The sequence below is a fragment of the Lygodium microphyllum genome, chromosome 29, assembly GCF_053477565.2.
Source record: "Lygodium microphyllum isolate KBCC chromosome 29, Lygodium_microphyllum_v1.1.10, whole genome shotgun sequence".
Lineage (NCBI taxonomy): Eukaryota > Viridiplantae > Streptophyta > Polypodiopsida > Schizaeales > Lygodiaceae > Lygodium > Lygodium microphyllum.
In genome coordinates this window covers 123,485,485-123,511,883 of record NC_141163.1, presented here as the reverse complement: position 1 = coordinate 123,511,883, position 26,399 = coordinate 123,485,485, and the positions used below count along the sequence as shown (strand labels likewise).

General features: G+C 44.6%; 1 protein-coding gene across 14 annotated transcripts in view; it reads right to left on the bottom strand.

The window, feature by feature from the left end:
- Positions 1-26,399, bottom strand: part of ITPK4 (inositol 1,3,4-trisphosphate 5/6-kinase 4) — a 145,814-nt gene that overhangs the window by 23,776 nt on the left and 95,639 nt on the right. For 12 of the 14 annotated variants that reach the window (XR_015689479.1, XR_015689480.1, XR_015689478.1 and 9 more), the window contains 2 exons: positions 9,097-9,245; positions 8,717-8,873 (listed from right to left, as the gene is read on the bottom strand). Coding sequence is in view for 4 of the 14 variants with exons in the window: in XM_087671452.1 (XP_087527578.1) it covers positions 8,717-8,873; positions 9,097-9,245 (306 nt within the window). In the remaining 10 variants the exon portion in view is untranslated. Of the gene's footprint in view, positions 1-8,716; positions 8,939-9,096; positions 9,246-26,399 lie in introns of those variants that run through there. The other 2 variants (XM_087671455.1, XM_087671456.1) reach the window with 2 other exon arrangements.

Sequence of the window (26,399 nt, the reverse complement as noted above, 5' to 3'; positions counted from 1 at the left end):
AACGGAGCGTCTGCATTAAGAAAATGCCACCAAGAACCCCGAATTTGGGTATTACCATGCCGCAGCCCGTGATCCTCAAGAAAATAACGGGCTATAACAACCCACAGGTGATGATCCAAGCACATGGCGCGAAAAAGAGACCAATGGAGTGCCAACATATGAGTTTTGGCATCTAAGATAGCTCCACCATCCATGCGTTTCGGGGTACATGCATGCGACCAAGAAATCCATGAAATGCCTGCATGCAAGGAATCCTTCTTTCATAACATGAAACGAATATACCGCGTAAGAGCATTCAATGCAGTAGTAGTCCAAGGCAGCAATGGCAAGAAATATGTGAGCATTGGCAACATAATTGTCTGAGCCACCTTGAGGCGAACATGGAAGGGCCAAGCTTGTGACTTACAATACATAAATTTCACTGCCAGTTTTTGTGAAATCCACTCCAGGAGCTGCTTTGGCGGAACATCAACGCCCAAAGGGTACCCAAGATGCCTGACAATGGAGCCATGAGGAACAACCATTCCCTACCAGTCCAATGACTGCAAATCCGATTCCGTGCAGCTGAGAATAGCTGATTTCAAAGCATTGATGCGAAGACCAGAGGCGTAACCAAAGAGAGCCCAAACATCTAATGCTTTACGAAGATTATCCTTGTCCGCACGCAGAATCATAAAGTTGTCATCAGCCAAGGACTGACCAATGAAGTGCTATCTAGAAGGAAGAGCCAATCCAGCCAACTGCGAAGAAGCTGCCAGATGAGATAACATCGAAAGAACTGGATGAGTCGCAAGGGCAAAAAAGAGAGGAAAAGGGAAACCCTGTCTCACGGAGTGGGCAAGGACAAAAGGCTGGGTAACACCTCCATTCAGCATGACTCGCGAAGAAGCCACAGCACTAATGGTGTAGATCGACGAGATATCCGAGCACCAAAGCCCATAGTAGACATAAGTTGTGCAACGAAAGACCGGTCGAGATAATCAAAAGCCTTTTCCAGGTCCAATTGAATCAGCACCACCTCTTGATTAGAATGCCTTGCATAATCAATAGCCAGTTGCGCATTTAATACATTATGCAAAATGTTGCCGCCCTTAATGAAACCATATTGGAGAGGATGCACCACGGCAGGAAGACGCTTATGGAGCCAATTCGCCATTAGTTTGGAAAAGATTTTATACATAGAACCCATCAAAGAAATTGGTCGCCAATGTTTCAACATAGACGGCGAAGGAACTTTTGGAAGTAGTTTAATAAGTCCTTTCCATGAGGAAGGCATGAACCCCATTTCCCACACCTGCTGAAACATAGCCGTCAATGGTTTTGCCAATTGGGTAGCAAAGACCTCAAAGAACTCATTGGTGAGACCATCCCAGCCAGGACTTTTATCCTTGGGCAAGTATAACAGAACATCCATAACCTCTGCCTCACAAATGTCTGCCTCCAACGTGGCTTGCATGTCTTGGGAAACTTGATTGCGGACCAGATCATAGAAAACTGAGCGGGCATGGGTAATATAGTTTGAAGGTGGAGAAGTGGAACCAAGAAGGTCGAGGAAATAATTCCTACACATATTCACTAGTCTGCGGATCAAGGACCATTTGACCTTCTGCATCCTGGAGTCTGGTCATATTCTCACGAGCAGGAGAGGCATGGAGAACTCGAAAGAACTTATGTGTCTGGCAAGCACTGTCTTGCAAATTCTCCATCAGATTTTGCAATTTGGCCTGCTGATAAGATTTCAATTGAAACTCTCTAATAAGAGCAGCCAAACCCATCTCTAGTGACAACAGAAAAACATCATCTGGAGTGTCCACTTGCAGAGAACGAACCAAAGACAGTAAGTCCTCCGCTGACTGTTGATGCCGCCGACAAAGAGAGGCATGATGGATCCCATACTGTCGGGCAACCCGCTGCACATTAGAGAGCAATCGTTGAAACGAAGCATTGCCCTCAGAAGAGAAGTCCAATAAGAATCTGTCAATCAATTGCCGCATATAGCCCTGAAAGATTGAATGCTTCAGATAAGACGAGTTGAAACGCAAAGGGAGTCTATCCAGAAATTGCTTAAAAGGTGCAATGGGTTGTGCAAGCATCTCAAGCTGTAGAGGGAAATGGTCTGACAAGGCATATTGCTGCAACACTTTCATTTCGAGCATCCCAGGAAGAAAATCATCTGTCTGCATGATGTACATGTGGTCCAACCGCGACCATGTAGTCGCGTACTGTGCAGAGTGGAAAGTAAACCTTGTAGAAGAAGGGTGTAGCCAAGACCAAAGGTCTTATTTAAGAACGTCACGAGCCAACACATTCCACACACGACTTTCCGGAGCGTCCATTACCGAATGCTCCAATGTGGACTGCGAAGATTCCACACACATTAAAATCCCCCATCAAGAAACCCCTTCTGCCTAGAGACAAGGAGGCCCACAAAGTATTCCAAAGACCCCGGCGGGATAAAGGATCATTTGGAGCATAGAGGCCAAGTAGCCATAAGATCTCTCCTTCAAATACAACTTCAATCACCACAAAACGGCCATGCACATTATTTTTAATAAGAACCGGCTGATATTTTTCATGCACAATCAGAAGCACCCCAGAATAATGCATTGCATGTGTCCCAACATAAAACAAATGAAAGCCATGGCAATCCACAACTTTTCTTGCTTCGCCGTGACTCTTGTGCTCAACAATACACAGGACATCCCACTGATTCTCATGCAATACAATCCACATGACATGTTGCTTATGGCGAGAACAAATGTCTCGCACATTCCACGTGGCTATCTTCATGTGTGTTTAAAAGGAAAATCAGGTACGAGGCATAGCTTGCCGCGATTTAACCTTTTCTACTAGCATGTCAAGGACTCCCTCATCCAAAAAATTAGCCAACACAGCAAAAGAATTCTGACGGCTAGATTTGGAGGTGGACGGTACATTTGTTGTCTTGGGGATGACAACTTCTTAGCTATAGAAACTAGTCCTACAAATCAAGCCATGATTAGCAAGCTTAAGTTTCTCAATGAAGCTCAAGTATGGTGGAAATAGTGGTGCAAGGATCAAGGAATATCTAAACTAGCCACCACTTGTTGGGAGCAGTTAAAGGAAGCAATGCATGGGAGATACCTTCCACCAACCTATTGCACCATGAATATGAATGAATTCTTTAACTTTCACTAGCAAGGATTGATCTTAGAGGCTTCTCATTCAAAATTCATTACACTCTCGAAATATGCACAATCTATGGACAATGCTCAATAAGTGTCCAATTTTTGCCATGGGTTGAATTGGCCTTTGGATACTTGACTTGAAGCAATGTGATCTACAAATCTTCAAGATGCATTGCTTCACGCCAAGCCTCTCTACCAAGAGATCCAATCCAAACCAAAGGATGGAAGATATTGGAGGCAAGGTTTACCAAACAAAAGACTGTGTACCTTCATTAAGACAATTCAAGGTTAACAATAAACTCACCCAAGAAAAAGGGCCAAGGAAAGTGCAACACGAAACTTTGTTCCCACAATAAGAAACAATGATGCTTAACAATGCTATCACTATAATCAGCCTAGACATTTCAAGAGGGAGTGTCCAAAATTGAACCAGAATTTTTTTCAAGGGAAATTTTGCAGTCAGTGGTGTGCAAATCGGGTGCTAGATGCGCGTGTAGTGAATGCAGGAAGTCCCCAATAACAAACAACTCTACAAAACCTTCATAAAAGCAAAAAGAGAGTTTGCACGACATGAGACAAAAAGACCAATTGGATGCAATCTCCCCCCATGCCTTGTGTGAGTGCTTCACAAGGCATGTATTTATAGATTTATTTATCTCCAAGCTAAAAAATAGCCCACTTTACAAATAGCATGCTTTTGGCTTTTGTGTTTTCTTTTTCCCAAATATAAGGTAAAGCGTTTGGGCATCCAAAAATTGGGATGTGCCCACAATTTTCCACTTCAACCCACACCGGCCATTCATGTTGAAGCAGGCGCTGAAAATCTACCATTGGGCGCCATGAACATGGATCAAACGGCGATCAAAGAACAATGGCAGTTTGAACAGGAGATCAACACGATGCTTCTTAAATTTCAACAGCACCTCATAAAAACCTCTGGGCCCAACAAAAATCTCTTCAACACACTCTCCTTGTAGCAGACTGTGCAACCACTAACGGATACGGGAAAGAACTGGGATCCTGCCAGTGAAGAAAAGTATAACAACACGTTCATAAAATACTAAAAATGAGCACAAGACATTTTTCGGGTCCACAGTGGCTTCGAGAACATCTTCAGTTCCAGAGTCAGAAAACGCTTCCTGATTATGTTGCACATAATTGCCAAGAAGAGTGTTGGCAAACTCCAAGAGATGCTCCCAGTCAACATCCTGAGAGTCCACAGAATCCGAGGCAACCTGCGCATAAGAACGATCCTGATGATCCATTGTCTCATCCGACGTATGCTTGGTGCGTTTGCCCGCAGGCTAGAAGTCAGGACCAGGGGGCATCTCCTCTATGCAAGGAACCATATCTTCGGGTTCCTCTGTATCGGAATCCGGACCAAGAGCTGCCACCGTCTGGTCTATAAAAGCCATATCTAGACCCGCCATGCTGTATCACTACGTGGACCGGTCAGCGGTCGAACAAGGAGCTCACGGGGAGCAAAAACGGCGCCGGCCTTGCTCTCTCTCTCTCTCTCTCTTTCTCTCTGCTCTCTCTCTCTCTCTCTCTCTCTCTCTCTCTCTCTCTCTCTCTGTGTGTGTACAGATCAGTGGGCACGCTGTCTGGGACGCTGCCTCTCTGACGACGGTCAGGTTCAGGGTTTACAGGAGCTGGGCGCCTCTGCAGGAAAGGACAAGCACATGTAGGTCGTCAAGTTTAGGGTTTACAAGCGCTGGGCGCCTCTGCAAAAAAGGACAAGCACACGCAGGCGGAGCCTTGAATAGCAGCACAGGCGAAGGAGACGGGGCGGCTGCAGACGTGGCAACGCGACAGGCAGTAGATAGGGCGGGACGGAAGGCGGGACGAAACAGGGCAACGCTCAGGGCCGAGACATAAGAGACGCGGGGCCACGTGACGGAAGGGCGACGGCAGGGACCCCCGCGCCCAAGACAGGCGACGGACGAGTGACGCTTATGCCGTGGCAGACCATCCCGTCATCATTCTCTCTCTCTCCTCTCTCTCTCTCTCTCTCTCTCTCTCTCTCTCTCTCTCTCTCTCTCTCTCAACCTTCTCTCTCTCTCTCTCTAGCCTCTTCCTCTCTCTAGTTGCACTAGTACCACGTACGAAAGGTTTGATACTATACCATACTTTAGGTACCATACCTTACGTATTAGTACCATAAGGTACCAACTTAATGGATGCATCTTTCCCATTCGAACTACACTTTGGGACGAGCTAAATGCTCCTTATATTAATATGATTCTCCCATGAGATTAGGTTATTTGAGATTCAAACAATTTCTCTCAACCTTCTCTCTCTCAAGCCCACACTTCTCTTATTTGTATGATCATGCATGTATGATGTATCCACTTCCATCTATGTAGTTATAAGTTGTAGGTAGTAGCAGCACATGTTGCGCATTCCGCATTAGGTTTTGGCATGCTACCCTCAAGTAATCTTATATACTCTAATAGCATTGCTATTTATACTTGAAATATCTATTATATTATCTTTAGTCCAAAATAATCAAGTTATTTTTTTTGTCGTACTAATATCGTACCGTACCTTATAAAATCTTAAGGTACCATTTAGTATCGTATTTTATCATATCGTACTGTATCGTACCTTTCGTACCTAACAACTATGGGCTGTGTTGGTGACGGGTTGGGCAGAGTGACATGGCAGAACAGCAGAAGATGACCCACGGCAGCGTGATGGACACGGGCAGCTTGCCAACATGTTTGCAGGGACATGACTGTCGTCAGCTGGATGCAGTAACATGTCGGTGCTGAAGGACAGATGGCTAAGCAAGAAGCGTCGAGGGTGGGCAAGCAGGGCAGGTCAAGACTGGTGATCAAATTCTTCTTCTTCTTCTTCTTCTGTTCTTTCTTCTTATGTTGCTGCTGAAGACAAAACTGGCATACAATAGTCTTGGGCTGCTCTGCAGGTAGCTGATGAATGCAGGGTTCAGCAGGGCAACACAGCCATGGTTTGCCTTGATGGCTATGTGTAGGCAGAGAGCCGGTAGGCATAATGGGCAGCAGCTGGAGTGTGTTGTCACAGATGTTGGCACATTGTCTGAGCTGCAAGCTCAATGGTAGAGGAAGAGGGGTCAGTGGCTCTGATACCACTGTTGGGTATGGAGCTCACGTGTGTAACCAGCCGGCTATGGAGGGTGAAGCTACATGTTGGAGTGAGAAGAGAAGAAAGAGAGAGAAGTGAGAGTGAGTGAGTGAGAGATCTCTTACATGTACACCAAGACAAAATGATGTGATAGATTGATGAAAGTACAAAGCTTAAGGCCTCATTATATAGGCCTAGGGCTTCTCATAAACCTGACCCTTATTTAATGCTGGGAGGTGTAAAAAATGTTCACATCTTTAACACATCCATACACACACATAATGTGTGTCCCACATGGGAAAAAATAACTAACAACTCCAACCTTGGTATGAGCACCCCCATTTTATGTAGGTATGTTGGTTAGGGCTTCTAATTTAATTGGTTTCAAGACCAGGTTACATGTAGAGCTAGATTTTTCTGGTGAATACTAGTTCCACTCATCATCATCGATGCACAATCCAGTCAGGCCTAGTTTGACCTTCACATGATAGAAAGATGGATCCTATCTCCAGCTGGTGTTTTTCAACAGCACTGTCTCGTACTTCACAATATGACAGATTGAGATAGTAGAAGGTCACCCATCTCTGAATGGGGTCTCCTGCCTCATCATCTTTCTCCAAAGGTGCCACAACTCAGCTGAGGATTAGTTTATCCCTTGCGTTGTACAACTCTCGAATACGTGTGATTAACAGCATCACCTCTCAGAGATCCTAACCTCAACTCCACCTGTACAATCCTGTACAGTACAAAATCATCATATTTCTCGAAAAGCAGTACCTGTGTTCTTTCCACACTGTTATGTAATGTCTTAGAGAGACTTATACATTGTCATTGTGTACACAAATACAAGTTCCAAATTGGACCCTCGAAACTCTGCCTTACCAGTCCAGCCACTCCTGTAACCGGATAGGTTCCAAAGGGACCACTCTCAATACAGAAAACACTCCAATCCCTTTTGTACTTGATGATAACTCGTACATGTGTAAGGATATACTCTATGCTATCCTTTTGACTGGCCACAACTGGAACTCCAGTTTTAAATCATGTACTGTAGATCAAAACTCATTCGATTCTTTTACTCTATTACTCTATTCTAAACATGTGGTACAAGGCCCTCTAACTATTATAAACTATACAATTTTGTGTTGTACTAGGAATAAAATTCTTATCATTTTCTAGAGAATGTGTCTAAGATCATAACTGTTAAGTTCAGATCTCCAACCATAGTTGCCAAGCATTTCCAAAAAGGGGAAACAAAAATGTGTTTCAGAGTCGTGAAATAAAGTTTCCATCTCAGTCCAAAACAGCGAAATAGGAACCCAAAAAATGTACAAGTAAAATATAAATATATAAATGTATGCCCACATTTGTGTATGTGTAAACACTCGTAGTACACGCTACTACTTTAGCCTTTAAATAAGTAGATGCTTACATATCCAAACATGTACATTTGCACTCACTATTTAGTAGCTACTTGGTGCTAGCAAAGTCGGTACTTCTTTCATAGTTATGCAAATCTTATGTCATCCCGAGCATCCTCTCACTATAGATGGCTTTAAAGAAGAGAAAATGACACAAACACATGCAATAAAGGTAGAATTTGAAGGCTAGAAATGAATGTTGACAAACTAAAACACATTGCCTGTCGGCCAAAAACAGAAACATGATATGGGTAAAGTTTAGGGCCTCTCCACCTTAAACAACAAAACCAAAATCTAAAACAAAACCCCAAAAACAAAAAAGGTCATCCCAAAATGTGTTCGGAGTTCTTGAAACGTTTCCATTTTGGGGGACTTAAACATCATTTCCGCTAACTATGAATCCAACCCAATATCCATGGATTACTCAAAATCGACTCAATAAGCGACAAACTTATTCATAAACCAAAAGATTAGCACTATTCTTTTTGGTAGCATAAAACCAGCCATTGTGTGTTTGTCTACTCGCTATGTAATCTCATCAATGCTAACCCAAAAGGCTTGCTGTTTATAACACAACTATCACATGCGTCCCCCTTTGTCTTCCTAGTAAGTGGTCTAATCTAAATATGTGATCCAAGATCAAGTATTTATTATGAATCCTACCTGTGCTTTTGCTCCATGTCCTAGCCATGCATGTCCATTAATCTTGGACTCAAGCATCCTTTCTGGAATGACCATGCTCCAATCATCACCTCAAGCTAGTTATAGAGACATAAAGACTCTCCAACTTTACAGATAGAGTTGTTGGGAGGCCAGCATGAACAGATAATGGTGCATACTGTGAAATTGGATATAACGAAGCTAGTATGGGTTCAAGGACTGATTCAAATGATACTCTATTCTTTAATGGAGGTCGCTACTATTGTCAAAGCAAGCAAATAATACTTCTTAAATGTGCACCAGAAGTGTGGAACAGAAGAATATACCACAATAAATGTATGAGGCATGTGTTTAAAAACTTACAACAACATCAAAACCAAATATTGTAATATTGAGCTTCTCTTTTAACCATGTTGCGGCTGCATGCACTAGATCTAGGTCCAGCTCATCATTGTCATTACATGCAGCTGGGGGCATTCCACTATCATCAGAAGCAAATGTTGTTGGAAGAGACTTCAGGCTGATTCAAAAGATGCAAAACAAGGTGTTGTGAGCCGCCATCCACTCAGTAATAAAAAATGTACACTGCAACAAGATAAACATGAGGTTTCAAAATCATGCATAAGCTGCATAGCTCAGTTACTTAGAGAAACTCAGGAAAGTACAAAACAAATTCTGTTAGTACAGTAAGTACACGTGCATGCAGTTAACCTGTGTCTCGTAAAAATTCAAGCCTGAAATACCTGTCAAAAACAACTGCTGCAGGCACATGTAGTTCACCAGGTGCAGCATATAATTTCCTTGCATTGGGTGTTGATTTTCGAACAGAATAGAACACCTTGCTTCCAAGGACATAAAATTTGTATTGCCTTGATCCATGATCAATATATTCCTGGTGAGTGATTTGTTGCACATAAGAATCATACATGTTTGCAGAACCTGCCATCTTCAGTGATGCACACTACTTAAAGTGACTGCATAATCTCAAATAAGCACTGCAAGAAACACACTTGTGCGTGGGTATCACAAAGGAAAAAGACACTTGCCCATGGGTTTGTGTGCATCAAGACAACTTCACAACAACAAATGCCCATTCTTTGTTTATTGATACTTGAATGGATTAGATTTTAAACGTTGGGATCATAACCACCCTTCCTCATCCCAGTCTTGGCTTTTTGGGGATGGGGATGTGTGTATGGTGTGAATGCAGGTAGCACATTAATGAGATAATGAACAATGGTGTGTCGGGTGGGATGTTCAACTATAATATAAGAGGTCTTTATGATCCTAATAAAGGAAGGTGCTTTTTTGACAGTATGTACATACTATGAAGCCACATATTGTTGCCTTCGAGAACATAATCAGCATATTTGACTGGTCAGTCTGATCACTTTGCTGGTTATGGTATATTTATGGTGCATGATGCATTCAGTCAAATGGTTCATGCAGCGGTCCTTCCGCTACATGATCAAGACCATTAGGATGTGGGTATTGTTTGGTTTCATTTTGCCAGATGGATGCTAATAGTATTTCAAGAGAGATTGCTTATGGGTCAAGAAAAGTTAATGGTGCAAGAGCTAAACATGTCTATAAGTATCTGATGGCAGTTAATCGATATAGAGTTTTAGAGGATGTTGAGAATATTCTCGTTCATGCAAGCACACTATCACTAGAAATGATCCATGCAAACTTGAAAAATGGATGACCAGTGCACAGCAAAAAGAAAGTTTAGAGAAAGGATGCCCATCCAAAGAGTCCTAAAGAAAGAATGTGATGCACGAAAAGGGAACTATCAAAAGAGTTAAGAAACGGAATGGGCGAGCATCCTAATGAGGCATGAATTGGAACAGTGTTATGTGCATTATTTTGGAAACATGCTTGCAGACCCTTCTTGCCCTGTATTATTCTTGGTGCTACTCCCTTGTGTCATTCACCTACTTAGTTGGTTCTCTTCTAGAGTGTTGAAGGATCAGCTTCAGCCTTCAGGTTCTCCAATCACTTGAACTACGATGATGACCTCGGAGAGTCCCTCGCATAGATTTGAGGGTTGTAGACCATTCTCACTTTGACAGGCAGCTAGAGATTTAGATGAGTGCCTCTAGGAGACCAATTTCTTCTTCAAAGAGGCAGCCTTGAGGAGGAGAGATTTTTCCAGGAAATGAGAAAGTTGTCTAGTAGATTGGATAATGAGAAAGCATATATATGTGCATAGAGATTGTATTCCCTCAGAGGAGCAGGAATAGTACTAAATACCCAAAATTGGAGATTCTGTGTCTCTATAAATCATACATTCATACAAACATAGGGTTATTGTGGAGGAATCTCGGTACATGTAAGATGGCATCCCTTCAGGCGAGGCTTTATGAGAATGTTTGATGGTGTGGGATCCTTGATAATCTTGTGGGTGATGAATAGTGCCAAGGGAGCAAGGCTGCCTAGGTCTACATAGTTTGGTTTCTAGAGATGGAGAGGACTGCTAGAGCTTCATTGATAGAACTATAGAGGGAGGAGAAGAGACATCCAGGCTGTAAGTGGGTGGCTGAGACGATGCATAGATTGGAGTATAGGTTTGACTCATATCACATTGCAGGGGTAGCTGAGATCACATAGTGGAGGTTGATCACCTTGCTTTGGAACTGCCTTTAAAGACCCTTGCTAAGTGATCAGCCTTTGACTCCCCTTTGATATCAAATATCATCCCACCCTACTCAGACAAGTTTTGTTTGGGAGCGCAACATGTTGGACAACATTTTACCTTTTGGAAATCCACTAGTTTGGCCAATCAAGGCTTCATTGAGCTTCTTCTCAATTTCAAGGTGTTGACTGAGTAGATTGGGAGTTTTTGGAGGGTAGAGCAGTGGGCCATAGGTGTCAAAGCTCTCTCTCTCTCTCTTTTTTTTTTCGTAAAAGGTAATTGTATTAATTACGAAAAAAATACAAGATTACTTGATTACAAGATACATGACGACAATCCAAGCCATCATGTGAAGAGGTTCTAAGTACTACAAGTTACAATGTCATGGCAAGGATGCGGAGGAAATTGCCATATGCCAGGGACGGAAGTCCTCTGTAGAAAGCAAATCAGAACGATGGAGAAGAGCTAACTGCCAATACAAGAGGCCCTTAAGCCTCACAATATGCCGCTGAACATTATAGGCGGAGTCAAATAGAAAAGCATTCCGAATGGTCCAGTTATGCCAACAGCCCCAGTATCGAAGAAAGTGATACATAAGCTTCATATGTGGCTGTGCGGGAGCAGAGTATTTGGGCTGGCCAAAAACCCAATCAAAGGGGCGCATGGTGATACCAACCACCCCTCGCCAAACAGCCGACAAAAATAACCAGATTTTCTTAGTGACTGGGCAAGAAATAAATCGGTGGCGGGCGGATTCCATAGTAGTGGTGCAAAAGAAACAGGTGCCATTGGAGATTCGTCGCTTGGAAAGAGCCGAAGCAAGCGGAAGACCCCCAATCATCACTCTCCAAAGAAAGACTTTATATTTAAAGGGTGTCTTGTTCAACCAGCCCTCCATGACAGTTGCCCTCCACCATGACCGGGATTTACGCAATCCCCATAAAGCATTTGCTTTAGGAACTAGCCATTGATGATCTTTAATCAGAAGATGATACACTTGGTTAGCAGAAGCTTTGCTCAAATTCAGCCGGCCTTGTAGGTCCCAATCCTGCCGGATGATCCGAAGCAAGAGCAGGAAAGGGTTGTCTGCTCTGGAGCACCGTCAAAAGCTGTTCCCATAAAGGTCTATATCCACGAGGGATCCTGAAAAGCCTCCTAGCTGTACGAAACGATATAAGCACATTGCGACTGGCAAGGGTGGCATCCGCAACCGAAGACAAGCCCAAACGTGCCATCCGGTTGAATTGTGGTCTAAGCTCATGTTTACCTTCCCACGAAAGTAAACGCGAGACTGCCAGTAATTCCAATTGAAAAGAGTTAGTAGCCAAGCGATCCTCCGTTGGATGCCACTGAGCCTTTTGAAGGACGTGTTTCCAAGAACATACCAAATGAGTAAGCAGCGATGAAGAAGAACTGGAGAACCACGAATCAGCGTTAAGAACATTCCACCAAGAACTCCGGATTTGGGTATTGCCATGCAGAAGCCCATGGCCCTCAAGGAAATAACGGGCTATAGCGACCCACGGATGATGATCCGAGCACATGGCGCAGAAAAGAGACCAACGAAGTGCCTGCATGTGAGTTTGGGCATCTAAAATAGCTCCGCCACCCATGCGTTTGGGGGTGCACACATGCGACCATGAGATCCAAGAAATACCTGCATGCAATGAGTCCTTCTTCCATAGCATGAAGCGAATAGACTGAGTAAGAGCATTCAGAGTCGTAGTAGCTGTGGGCAACAATGGCAAGAAATATGTGAGCATGGGCAACATAATTATCTGGGCGACTTTGAGGCGAACATGGAAGGGCCAAGCCTGAGACTTCCAATACATAAACTTAGCCACCATTTTCTGAGAAATCCACTGCAGAAGCTGCTTTGGGGGAACATCAACACCCAAAGGGTATCCAAGATGCCGGACAATGGAGCCACGAGGAACAACCAGACCCTGCCAATCCAAGGACTGCAAATCCGACTCCGTGCAGCTTAGAATGGCTGATTTGAGCGCATTGATACGAAGGCCTGACGCCTGACCAAAGAGACCCCAAACATCCAATGCTTTTCGGGCATGAGTAGTTTGGGCTGAAGGTGGAGAAGCGGAACCGAGAAGGTCACTGAAATAATTCTTGCACATATGCACAATAGTCTGTGGATCCAGGATAAGGTGGCCTTCTGTATCCTCGAGTCTTGTCATATTCTCTGGAGCAGGAGAGGCGTGGAGAGCTCGAAAGAACTTATGGGTCTGACAGGCACTATCTTGCAAAGTCTCTGTCAGATGTTGCAATTTGGCCTGCTGATACGATTTTAACTGGAATTCTTTAATAAGATCGGCCACCCGCATGGCCAGTGCAAACAGAAATGCATCATCCGGAGTGTCCACTAGCAGGGAGCGAACCAAAACCAGCAGGTCTTCCGCTGCCTGTCGACGGCGCCGACAAAGAGAGGCATGATAGATCCCATACTGCCGAGCAACCCGCTGCACATTAGAGAGCAATCTTTCAAATGACGCAGTGCCCTGCGAGGAAAAGTCCAAGAAGAATCTGTCAAGCAATTGCTGCATATAGCCCTGAAAAATTGCATGCTTCAAGTAGGACGAGTTGAAACGCAAAGGGAGTCTCTCCAGAAATTGCTTGAAAGGTGCAATGGGTTGTGCAAGCAACTCGAACTGCAGTGGGAAATGGTGCAACAAGACATATTGCTGCAACACTTTTATTTCGAGCATCTCAGGCAGAAAATCATCATTCTACATGATATATATACGGTCCAACCGCGACCATGTTGTTGCATACTGGGCCGAATGGAAAGTAAACCCTAGAGAAGATGGGTGTAGCCAGGACCAGAGATCTTGCTTAAGAACAGCAAGAGCCAACTCGTGCCACATACGACTTTCCGGCGCATCCATTACCGAGTGCTCTGATGTGGACTGGGAGGAATCAACACACATATTGAAATCCCCCATGAAGAAGCCCCGTTTGCCAAGTGACAAGGAGGTCTGCAAAGTCTGCCAAAGCTCCCGACGAGATAACGAATCATTCCGAGCATAGAGGCCAAGTAACCATAAGATTTCCCCTTCGAATAAAATTTTAATCACCAAAAAGCGGCCATGAACATCATTTTTAATGAGAACAGGCTGATATTTGGCATGTACAATCATGAGCACACCCGAATAATGCATGGCCTGTGTTCCTGCATAGAACAAACAAAAGCCATGGCAATCCACAACTTTTCCGGCGTCACCGTGACTCTTCTGCTCAACAGCGCACAGGACATCCCACTGATTCTCATACAATGCAGTCCACATGGCATGTTGCTTGTGTCGAGAACAAATTCCTCGCACATTCCACGTGGCTATTTTCATGTGTATGCAAAACACAATTAGGTACGAGGCACAACTTGCCTCGATTTGACTTTGTCGGCGAGAATGTCCAGGACTCCCTCATCCAAGAAATCTGCCAACACTGCAAAAGAGTTGTGAGGACCAGATTTGGAAGTAGACGGCATATCTGCTTGCTGGGGGTTGGAACGTGGATAACGATCGTCCCACGGGGTAATGACGTTGCCTCTGGTATCAAAAGTCAGCTTTGCAGGTGGACCCTTTAGACGATCTAAATACATTTTCCTGGCGGGTTGAGGACGGGGGGCTGAGGAAACCATAGCAGGAGCAAAGCGCTCGGAAGACAACATTTCCTTCCTGCGCATATATGTACACATGGAATCTTGTGAGGTAGTAGGCACAGTACTCTCCATGCCAGCAACAATCCTGTTGCCTTTTTTTGCACGTACTTCAACCCAATCAGTGGCACGGGAATCCGGACCCGAAACCTATTGTTTACCTTTGGCCAGAACTTGGGGCGGGTGGATAGTATCCAGCGACGGAGCATCACACACCATATCTTCCATGGGCGGAGCAACATGGCCCGCATCTGAAATGTGTTGTTGCTCTGGGCATTCGGCCATAAAGTGCCCCAACTGTCCACAGGAAAAGCAATGGCCTGCAAAATTGCCCCATTTCAAACGAAAGTGTAACGGATGCATGCCAGAGCAATTGAGGCGTAACCAAGCAGGCCGTTTCCGTGCAGTATCCCATAACATGCACAAGCGTTTGCGATTCACAGCCCTGAGACTGGGAGGGACCAGAACCGTGCCCACAGCGGCCATAGCATCCTTCAATAGCGGCCAATAAACAGCCGGACAATTTTCCACTTCTACCCACACAGGGCATTCACGTTGCAGGAGGTGCTGAAAATCTGCCATCGGGCGCCATGGAACCACATGAACCAACCGACGATCAAAAAACAAAGGCAATTTAGACAGGAGAGTAGCACGGTGCGTCTCAGTTTTCAAGAGGACCTCAAAAAAACCTCGGGACCCAACAAAAATCTCTTCAACACATTCCCCTTGTAACAGACTCTGCAGCCATTGGCGAATACGGGAAAGCAGCGGGATTCGACCAGTGAAGAAGAGTATCACCGCGCGATCATAAAACACCAAAAAGGAGCGGAGGACAGTTTTTGGGTTGACGGTAGCTTCCAGAACATCGTCAGGTCCGGAGTCAGAAAAGGCTTCCTGATTATGTTGAACATATTCGCCAAGCAAAGTGTTGGCAAATTCCAGCAGATGCTCCCAGTCCATCTCTTGAGAGTCCACAGAATCCGAAGCAACTTGCGCATAGGAACGATCCTGAATAACGCCTATCTCTTCCGAGGTATGCTTGGTACGTTTACCCGCAGGCTGGAGATCAGGACCCGGGGGGATCTCTTCAGTGCACGGAACCATATCCTCCGGTTCCTCAGCATCAGAATCCGGGCCAAGTGCTGCCACCGTTTGGTCTATGAAATCCAGATCCAAACCAGCCATCTTGTATGACGAGCTGATCGCGAAGGAGGACTGACGCACAGGGCAGATCACTGTCGGCTGAGTTAGAAATTGGCACCCCTATAAGCCGGTTTCGCACACGGCGGAGGACGACCCTCAGGACGTCACACGATCAGGTTGCAGGCGTTAAAAGTCTAGGGCGACCACCACGGTGGCTGACTGGCGAGGGCAGCGTTCGACAGGCGAGGGGGGCGACCGACAGGCGAGGGCGGACAGCAGGCGTGGGCAGAAATCAGGCGTGGTCAGAAGCCCTGATGCACAAGGCGAACGGGCGTGAACCAGGCGCAGAGCCCGCAGTGCACGCGGGCGACAGCAGGGCTGGAGGCGCAGCTGACGGGTCGCGAGATGCAGGCGGCGAGCCTGTGGGAGACGACACGCGGGCGGGTACAGGCGACGACAGGGAGACGTGTCGGCAACAGACGTGGTGGCACGATAGGCAGCCGACAGGGCGGGACGGAAGGCTCGATGAAGCAGAGCGACGCGTAGGGGCGAGACGGCAGATGCGCAGGGCCACGTGGCAGAAAGGCGACGGAAGCTTAGTCGACGAAGGACAGATGCCCGCGACCACAATCTGCCATTGCGCTCTCGAGTCCGCCATCGCTTTCCGTAATTCTCTCTCTCTCCTCTCTCTCTCTCTCTCTCTCTCTCTCTCTCTCTCTCTCTCGTGAAGATAATTGAATTTAGTAAATATTTACATCAGACCATCAGGTCAGCATTCTCTCTCTCTCTCTCTCTTTTTTTCGTGAAGGTAATTGAATTAAGTAAATATTTTACATCAAACCATCAGGTTGGCTTAGAACTCTCTCTCCGAAAAATATATACATCAGACCATCTAGTCAAGATTCTCACTAAATCTCTTACATTCTATTACATCAGACCATCAGGTCCTCCAAGAAAGTGATGAAAGACTATCAGGACCCAATGAGCCTCTCTTTTTTTTCGTAAAAGGTAATTGTATTAATTACGAGAAAAAAAAGGTACAAGTTTACATGATTACAAGATACACGATGGCTCTAAGCCATCGTGTGTAAAATCTCTCTCTCTCTCTAAAGTACTAAACGACAAAAGAGTTACAAAAAGTCGTGGCAAAGACGCAGAGGAAATTGCCATATGCCAAGGAAGTCTGTCCTCCCGAGGGAATAAGTCAGAGTGCCGAATGAGATCTATCTGCCAATGCAAGAGGCCTTTAAGCCTAGCAATATGTCCCTGAACATTATAGGCTGAATCAAAAAGAAAAACATTCCGAATGGTCCAATTGTGCCAACAGCCCCAGTATCTAAGAAAGTGAAACAAGATCTTCATATGCGACTGAGCCGGTGTGGGGTATTTGGGCCGCGCAAAAACCCAGTCAGAAGGGCTTAGCGAGAAACCAACCACTGCTCGCCAAACTGCGGACAAGAGTGACCAGATTTTCTTAGCAAGAGGGCAAGAAATAAATCGATGACGGGCCGATTCCACACTGGTGGTGCAAAAGAAACAATTGCGGTTGGAGATTCGACGCTTGGAAAGGGCTAAAGCAAGAGGAAGACCACCGATCATCACCCTCCAAAGAAAGACCTTGCATTTGAACGGTGTCTTGTTCAACCAACCCTCCATCACAGTTACCTTCCACCATGACTGAGATTTACGCAATCCCCATACAGTATTAGCTTTAGTAACCAGCCATTGATGATCTTTAATCAGAAGATGATACACCTGGTTAGCTGAGGCCTTTTCCAAATTCAAGCGGCCTGCAAGGTCCCAGTCCTGCCAGGGATCCGAAGCAAAGGCAGGAAAGGGTTGTTTGCTCTGGAGAACCATCAAAAGCTGTCCTTATAAATCACGGTATCCACGAGGGATCCTGAAAAGTCTTCTGGCTGTACGAACCAATATCAACACATTGCGATTAGGAAGGGTGGCATTTGCAATTGAAGTCAAGCTCAAACGTGCCATATGGTTAAATTTTGGTCTGAGCTCATGTTTGCCTTCCCAAGAAAGTAATCGCGAGGCTGCCAACAGTTCCCGTTGAAAAGAGTTAGTAGCTAAGCGGTCCTTTGCTAGATGCCATTGAGCCTTCTGGAGAACCAATTTCCAAGAACATACCAAGTGAGCAAGCAAGGATGATGAAGGACTAGAAAACCGAGAGTCTGCATTAAGAACATGCCACCAGGAGCTTCGAATTTGAGTATTACCATGCACAAGCCCGTGATTCTCAAGAAGATAACGGGCTATCAAGACCCACGGGTGATGATCCAAGCACATGGCACGAAAAAGAGACCAACAGAGTGCCAGTATACGAGTTTCGGCATCCAAAATAGCCCCATCGCCCATGCGTTTGGGGGTACATGCATGCGACCAAGAGATCCGTGAAATACCTACATGTAAGGAGTCCTTCCATAACATGAAACGAATGTACTGAGTAAGAGCATTCAATGTAGTAGTAGTCCAAGGCAGCAATGGCAAGAAATATGTGAGCATTGGCAACATAATTGTCTGAGCCACTTTGAGGCGAACATGGAAAGGCCAAGCCTGTGACTTCCAATACAGAAACTTAGCTATCAGTTTCTGTGAAATCCACTCTAGTAGTTGCTTCGGCTGAACATCAACACCCAAAAGGTACCCAAGATGTCTGACAATGGAACCACGGGGAACAACCATTTCCTGCCAGTCCAGTGACTGCAAATCTGTCTCAGTGCAATTGAGAATGGCTGATTTCAAAGCATTGATATGAAGACCAGAAGCATGACCAAAGAGAGTCTAAACATCTAATGCTTTGCGAAGATTATCCTTATCCGCACGCAAAATCATAAAGCTGTCATCAGCCAAGGATTGACTAATGAAGTGCTATCCAAAAGAAAGAGAGAATCCAGCCAACTGAGTAGAAGCTGCCATACGAGATAACATCGAAAGAACCGGATGAGTCGCAAGGGCAAAAAAGAGAGGACTCAAAGGGAAACCCTGTCTCATAGAGCATGCAAGGACAAAAGGCTCGGTAACACCACCATTCAACATAACTCGCGAAGAAGCCGCAGCACTAATGGTGTAGATCAAACGAGCCATTCAAGTACCAAAGCCCATAATAGACATAAGTTCTGCAATGAAGGACTAGTCCAAATAATCAAAAGCCTTTTCCAGGTCCAATTGAATCAATACCACCTCCTGATTAGAGTGCCTTGCATAGTCAATAGCCATTTGCACATTCAAGATATTATGCAAAATGTTTCGGCCCTTAATGAAACCATATTGAAGAGGATGTACAATGGCAGGAAGATGCTTATGGAGCCGATTCGCCATTACTTTGGAAAAGATTTTACACATAGAACCCATCAAAGAATTTGGTTGCTAATGTTTCAACATAGACGGCGAAGGAACTTTTGGAAGCAGTTTGATAAGTCCTTTCCATGAGGAAGGCACGAACCCCGTTTCCCAAACCTGCTGAAACATAGCCGTCAACGGTTTCACTAGACTGGTAGCAAAAACCTCAAAGAATTCATTGGTGAGACCATCCCAACCGGGACTTTTATCCTTGGGCAAGTGTAACAAAACATCCATAACCTCCGCCTCACAAATATCTGTCTCCAAAGTAGTTTGCATGTCATGTGGAACCTGATTGCGGACCAAATCATAGAAAACTGAGCGAGCATGAGTAGTTTGGTTAGAAGGTGATAGAGTAGAACCAAGAAGGTCTAGAAAATAATTCCTACACATATTCACAATAGTCTGAGGATCAGTGACCATTTGACCTTCTGCATCCTGGAGTCTAGTCATATTCTCTCGAGCGGGAGATGCATGAAGAGCACGAAATAACTTATGAGTCTGACAAGCACTATCTTGCAAATTCTTAGTCAAATTTTGCAATTTGGCCTGTTGATAAGATTTCAACGAAACTCTTTAAGAAGATTAGCCAAACGCATAGCCGATGGCAGCAGAAATACATCATATGGAGTCTCCACCAGTAGAGAACGAACAAAAACCAATAATTCCTCCGCTGCGTGTCGACGCCAACGACAAAGAGAGGCATGATGGATCCCATACTGCCGAACAACCCGCTGCACATTAGAGAGCAATCGTTTAAAAGAAGCATTGCCCTCAGAGGGGAAGTCCAATAAAAATCTATCAATCAATTGCTACATATAACCCTGAAAGATTGAATACTTCAAATAAGACGAGTTGAAACGCAAAGGGAGTCTATCTAGAAATTGCTTAAAAGGTGCAATGGGTTGAACAAGCATCTCAAGCTGTAGAGGAAAATGGTCTGACAAGGCATATTGCTGTAACACTTTCATTTCAAGCATCTCAGGAAGAAAAGCATCATCCTGCATGATGTACATGCGGTCCAACCATGTAGATATGTACTGCGTAGAATGAAAAGTAAACCTTGTAGAAGAAGGGTGTAGCTATGACCAGAGATCTTGCTTAAGTACGGCAAGAGCAAACGCATTCCACACACGGCTTTTCGGAGTATCCATCACCAAATGCTCTGATGTGGAGTGTGAAGGATCAACACACATATTAAAATCCCCCATCAAGAAAACGCGTCTGCCAAGTGACAAGGAGGTCTACAAAGTATTCCAAAGATCCCGGCGGGATTAAGGGTCATTTGGAGCATAGAGCCCAAGTAACTATAATATCTCAGCAGATCGGCACGATGCTTCTCGGATTTCAACAGGACCTCATAAAAGCCTCGGGGCCCAACAAAAATCTCTTCAACACACTCCCCTTGTAGTAGACTTTGAATATAGGAAAGCATTGGGATCCTGCCAGTGAAGAAGAGTATACACATTCATAAAACATTGAGAATGAGCGCAAAACATTTTGGGAATCCATAGTGGCTTCCAGAACATCTTCAGTTTCAGAGTCTGAAAATGCTACATGATTATGTTGAACATAATCACCAAGCAGAGTGTTGACAAACTCCAGCAAATGCTCCCAGTCCAAAATCCACGGAATCAGAAGCAACCTGAGTATAAGAACATTCCCGATGATCCTGATGATCCATTGTATCTTCCGGAGTATGCTTGGTGCGTTTGCCCGCAGGCTAGAAGTCAAGACTAGGTGGCATCTCCTCTGTACAAGGAACCATCTCCTCTGGTTCCTCTATTTCAGAATCCGGACCAAGGGCTGCCACCATTTGGTCAATAAAATCCATGTCCAGACCAGCCATGTTGTATCACCACTTTAACAAGAGACCTGAAGCTATTTACAAGGCGCTCTCTCTCTGTGCAGGTTGTTGTACCTTAGGTCCTTTGCATAAATCTATACTCTGCAGTACTGTTTGTACAGACTTTTACACAATCTGTCTCCTTCTGGGATTAGAGCAGGCCGTCACAGACAGATCCTCGGAGTCAGACACAGGGCAGGGTGCCACAGGAATGTCAGGATGCAGATCAGGTCGATGATGATACACAGGTGTGCTGGGACAGAGTGCGAGCAGGACAGAAAATGGACCTCTGGAAGGCACGGGCAGGACTCGAAGTGTCAGGCAGGGTAGACGGGACCCTACGCTAATCTGCGGCAGGAACTCAGGCGGCACGCAAAGTAGGTGAACAGTTGCGCAGGTCAGGGGAAACACGTCCACAGGCAGGTAGGCATGTGCGCAGGTCTGCCATCGCGCTCTCTCTCTCTCTCTCTCTCTCTCTCTCTCTCTCTCTCACATCAGACCATCAGGTCAAAAGACTCAAGACTTTAACACAAAGAAATCACACAGAAAGGACAGCTGGAGTAGAGTGAACAATAGCCAGCTAGGGAGCAGCAATGTCAGGAAGAACTAGGTCAGCTGATATCATAGAAGAAATCTGCCATAGCACTAAACCTTGAACATGGGCCACATGACAATGGATGCCCGAAACTGAATAAAAAATAAAGGCATTCCGAGTACGCCAAATATGCCACAGGGCAGTCCATCTAAGGAAATGGAAAAGACAAGAATAATCAGAATGCAAAGAAGACACAGAGGGCATCTTTCCCATAATCCACGAACAAGCTGTTATCCGGATTTGAGTCGCCGAGAACTACGTGGGAAATAAAACTCCAGATTTGTTGAGCAACTTGGCAAGAGACAAAAAGATGAAGCAATGTTTTATCACATGTAGTGCAGAATACACAATGACCAGCAGAGATCTTTCAAGCACGCACTTCTCTTTGCCATCCCGAATATGCCATAATTTATTAACCTTTCTAGTGACCCATCTCTTGGCCTACAACATTTGATGATATATCTGGTTAGTAGATCTCGTCTTGAAATCATCAAGAAGCACAAACATCCAGTCATGCCATGGATACAATGGCTATAGCGCAAGCAAAGGAGAGAACCTTTGAAGTCTGACCTGTATGGATGATTAGATGTCACAATATCCATGGGGCACCTGAAAGTGCTGACGAATACGCCGAAAAGAATAAAGACGGAACTCCCCAAGAATAACACCATTAAGAACTGTCTGCAACCCCAAACGAGCCATCTGATAAAACTTGACTCTCTGCAAATCTTTGTCTAGCCAATCCAACAACTTGGAGGATGCCAGTACTTCTCCTTGTAGTGAATTCACATCCTTACGAATATCAGGAGGGTACCAAACTGAAAAACATAAGATCTCCTGCCAGGATGCAATCAAATGAGAAAGGAGAAAAGACTGGGAGACCTTAATAGGCCTCGAGGAATTAAGCACATGCCACCAAGAAGCATGAATAATCGCGCTACCATGAGGGATGCCAGTCTTTTCAATGAAAAAATTAGCAATATTTGACCAAGGATCTGACCAAGGATGACTCTATACACATAGAGCTTGCAAAAGGGCCAACCTCAAGGTTGCCATATGCAAATTAACATCCAACAAAGTTGCACCCCCCATCCGTTTAGGCGTAGTCACATGCTGCCACGAAATCCACACCTGTCCCAAAAGATTGCCTTTCTTTTTCCACAACATGAATCTGATAGCCTAAACCAATTCCAAAAGGGACTTCATAGTCCAAGGAAGCAATGGCACAAAGAACGATATCATACTGATCATAATACATTGAGCAACTTTAAGTTTGACATGTAAAGGCCAACCTTGAGATTTCCAGTACATGAACTTGTCATGAATCCGGGAGGCCATCCAATCCAATAAGGCACGGGGAGCTATCTCCACACGATAGGATATCCCAAGTGTTTGGTTATATTTTCCTTTGAGATCACAATTCCATGACAGCCCAAGGCCTACAGATCATTCTCCGTACAAGAGAATAGTGTAGATTTCTGAGTATTAATATGAAGACCCGATGCCAAAGCAAAAAGATTCCACGCCACCATTACCCAATTAACATTAGTGCAATCAGCCTTAAGGAACATAAAAGAATCATCTGCCAAAGATTGACCCACAAGTTGAGTACCACTAGCAAGAGACACGCCAACTATCTCGCCTTGATTAGCCAACTTATCCAACAATGAGAGCATCGGGTGAGTGACCAAAGCGAATAGCAAAGGGCTGAGAGGGCAGTCTTGCCTAAGGGACCGAGATAAGGCAATTTCCTTTGTGATTCCTCCATTAAGAGCAATAAGAGCCACAACACCTTGAATAATGGTATCAACAAGAGAAATCATGCGAGGACCGGATCCCATTGTAGACAATAATTGCCGCAAAAAAGACAAGCTAACATGATCAAATGCCTTCTCAATATCAAGTTGAAGCATAACTACCTGCTGATCTAAAGCTTTGGCATAGTCAATTCCCAATAGAACATTCAAAATGTTATACATTATATTCCGACCTTTAATGAAACCATATTGACATGGATGAACCAGGTGCGCAAAAACTTTCTGCAATCAATTGGCAATGATTTTGGAGAAGATTTTATATAGCGAATCCATAACAGAAATGGGTCTGCATTGTTTCAAAGTGGTTGGAGAGGGAACCTTGGGCAACAATCGAATGACAGCAATCTTCTAGTCTAAAGGCATCATACTAGAATTCCACACTTGCTAACATAGGCGAGTTAATGGGTCTTTAAGCTGCTCCACATGAGCTGAAAACAACTCATTAGGAAGCCCATCCCAGTTAGGACTTTTCCTTCAAGGCAGGCGGGACAGGACTTCTTCCACTTCATCTTCTGAAATATCAGCCTCCATTAAATCCACCCATTTTGGTTTAACCTCATTACTAACGAACTCGCAAATATATCAGCGAGTAGTGCAAACAACATCAGAAAAAATCTCTTGCAAACCTAGCAAGGAATTATAAAAGTCGACACTCATCTGAATGATGGAGGCAGGATCAGTCACCATAACACCTTGCTCATCCATTAAACACACAATATTTTCTCGAGCATATTTTTGGTGCAAACGAGCAAAGAATTGATGGGCTTGACAGTTATTATCGTATAAAGCTTCAACTCTGGCCAGCAATTGGTATTTTGCATATTCCTCTTCCTAAAGAGAATGAACCTTGCCTTTCAACCATTCAATGCATGTGAACAAGTCATCATTAGAATACCCTGGTTGACTCAAAGACAAGGAGTGAATCAATAAAGATTGGGCATGCTGCAATTCAGCTCGTAAAGAGGAAGCATGCTGAATACCATACTGAAGGGATAACTCTCACGCATTATCCCTAAAAACAGACCATGCGTCCCTCCCTCTAGATAGAACCTTCAAGCTAAAAGAAGCGATTAGTTGTTGAACACATTCTAGAAACTGATTCTGCTGTAGAAAAGATTGATTAAAAGAAAGAGGCAACCGAGCAAGGAGAGCCTTAAATACATGAACAGATCTGTGGGTCATTTCCAAGACCAAAGGGTAGTGATATGAGAAGACATGCTGTCATTCCACCCACATGTCAATGACTGCAGGAAGAAAGGAATCACTTTGGCAAATGTAGATCCTATCCAATCTGGCCCAGGTGTTTGGATGCTGAAAAGAACGATGGGTATATCCTGATTGTGATGGATACATCCAGGACCACCTATCCTGTTTCAAAGACACAGCTGCATGGGCATCCCAAGCCTGTCGCTTAGGACCATCCATGATTGAGTGCAGCGAAGTCCCCTGATCCCCAGATACACATGCATTAAAGTCACCCATGACAAAACCTTGACGTGCCATGGCAAGGCAGTGCAGGTCATCCCAAAGTTGACAACGTTTCCTTGCAGTAGAAGGAGCATGCACACCCACCAACCACAAAAACCTCTCCTTCATATAGTATTTCCAAAATCACAAACCGGCCATGAGGGTCTTGAGAAACCAACGATGGTTGAAGGGGGGATTTGACAGCCAACATAACTCCAGATTTATGTGGAGCTCAACCACTGAAAAAAACTACATAATTCTTATAAACATAAGAAGATCCAACCAAAGCGTGTCGTTTATGCTCCACAGCACAAAATACATCCCAATTTCCAGCAAACACAACTTTCCACAACCGATACTGCTTACTACCCAAAGAGATACCTTTCACATTCCACATAGCAATTCTCATGATAAATCAAAAATGAGAAAAACTACTGAATCACCACTTTCCCTTTTCCTTTTATATCTAGAGCTTTAGCTACCTGAAATCTCTCCATCTCATTTCGGATCTGCAAACTAGCAATCAAAGCACAAGAAGGAAACTGCAGTTGCTGTGAACAAAAAACATCCCTAGGAGGCACAAGTCTAGCCCGCGCATCAAAGCGCAAAGTAGAATAAGAAGTCCTTTTATCATCCACTGCCGGTGCACATGAAGATTGAGGATTCATGTAAAACCCCTTACCTCTGCATTGAAAGGTTTGAGTGATTGGGTGCAACGGTAGGTGGGTAGGAGTCGAGCGAGAAGCCTGTCTGGCATTACGTCTAGACACTGAGACCCAAGAAATCCTCCCAAGGAGACACATTCCGCTCAACCGCAAGCAAAGCACGCTCAAGACCAACTTGAGAAACCTTCTTCTTTCCTTCATCACAACCGTGTTGGGGAAGCATCTCAGGATCAGCTTGTGGCTACTAAAGTATGGGCTGAGGATGGTGGTCTTGCATATCCATGTCTAGATCTATAGTTCGCAGCAAAACCTCAGGATTTTTGTCACATTTTGAAATGAAATGGCCCAATTGACCACATTTGAAACAGTGTCTAGCAAAAGTATCCCATTTCAACTCATAAAGCAATGTTTGCAATCCTAGAACCTCAAAACAAATTTTAGTCGGGCGAGGTTCCTTGTATCCCAAAGCATGCATGCCCTGTTCCTATTGCGGAAGCTAGCTGAGGCTTCACCAACACCTCACCAAGGGTTCTCAAAACCAGAGGGAGGAGTATCCACAGATGTGCACGAAAATCAACCACCTCCACCCAAATTGGGCATGCTTGCCTCAACACCTCCTGAAACTCGGCCATGGGACTCCAAGAGACCATATGAACAAGGTGCCCATCCAAGAACAAAGCAATGCACTGCATAATGAAAGCCTGCACTTCCGAGGAACGAAAAAGAATCTCAAAAAACCCCTTCGAACCATCATAAATCTCTTCAACAAGAGGGGCTTGCACATGCCCTGAAGCATCATCTTTGCACTGTTCAATACTTACAAGCATGGACTGCAACCAAGCATGAATCTTGGT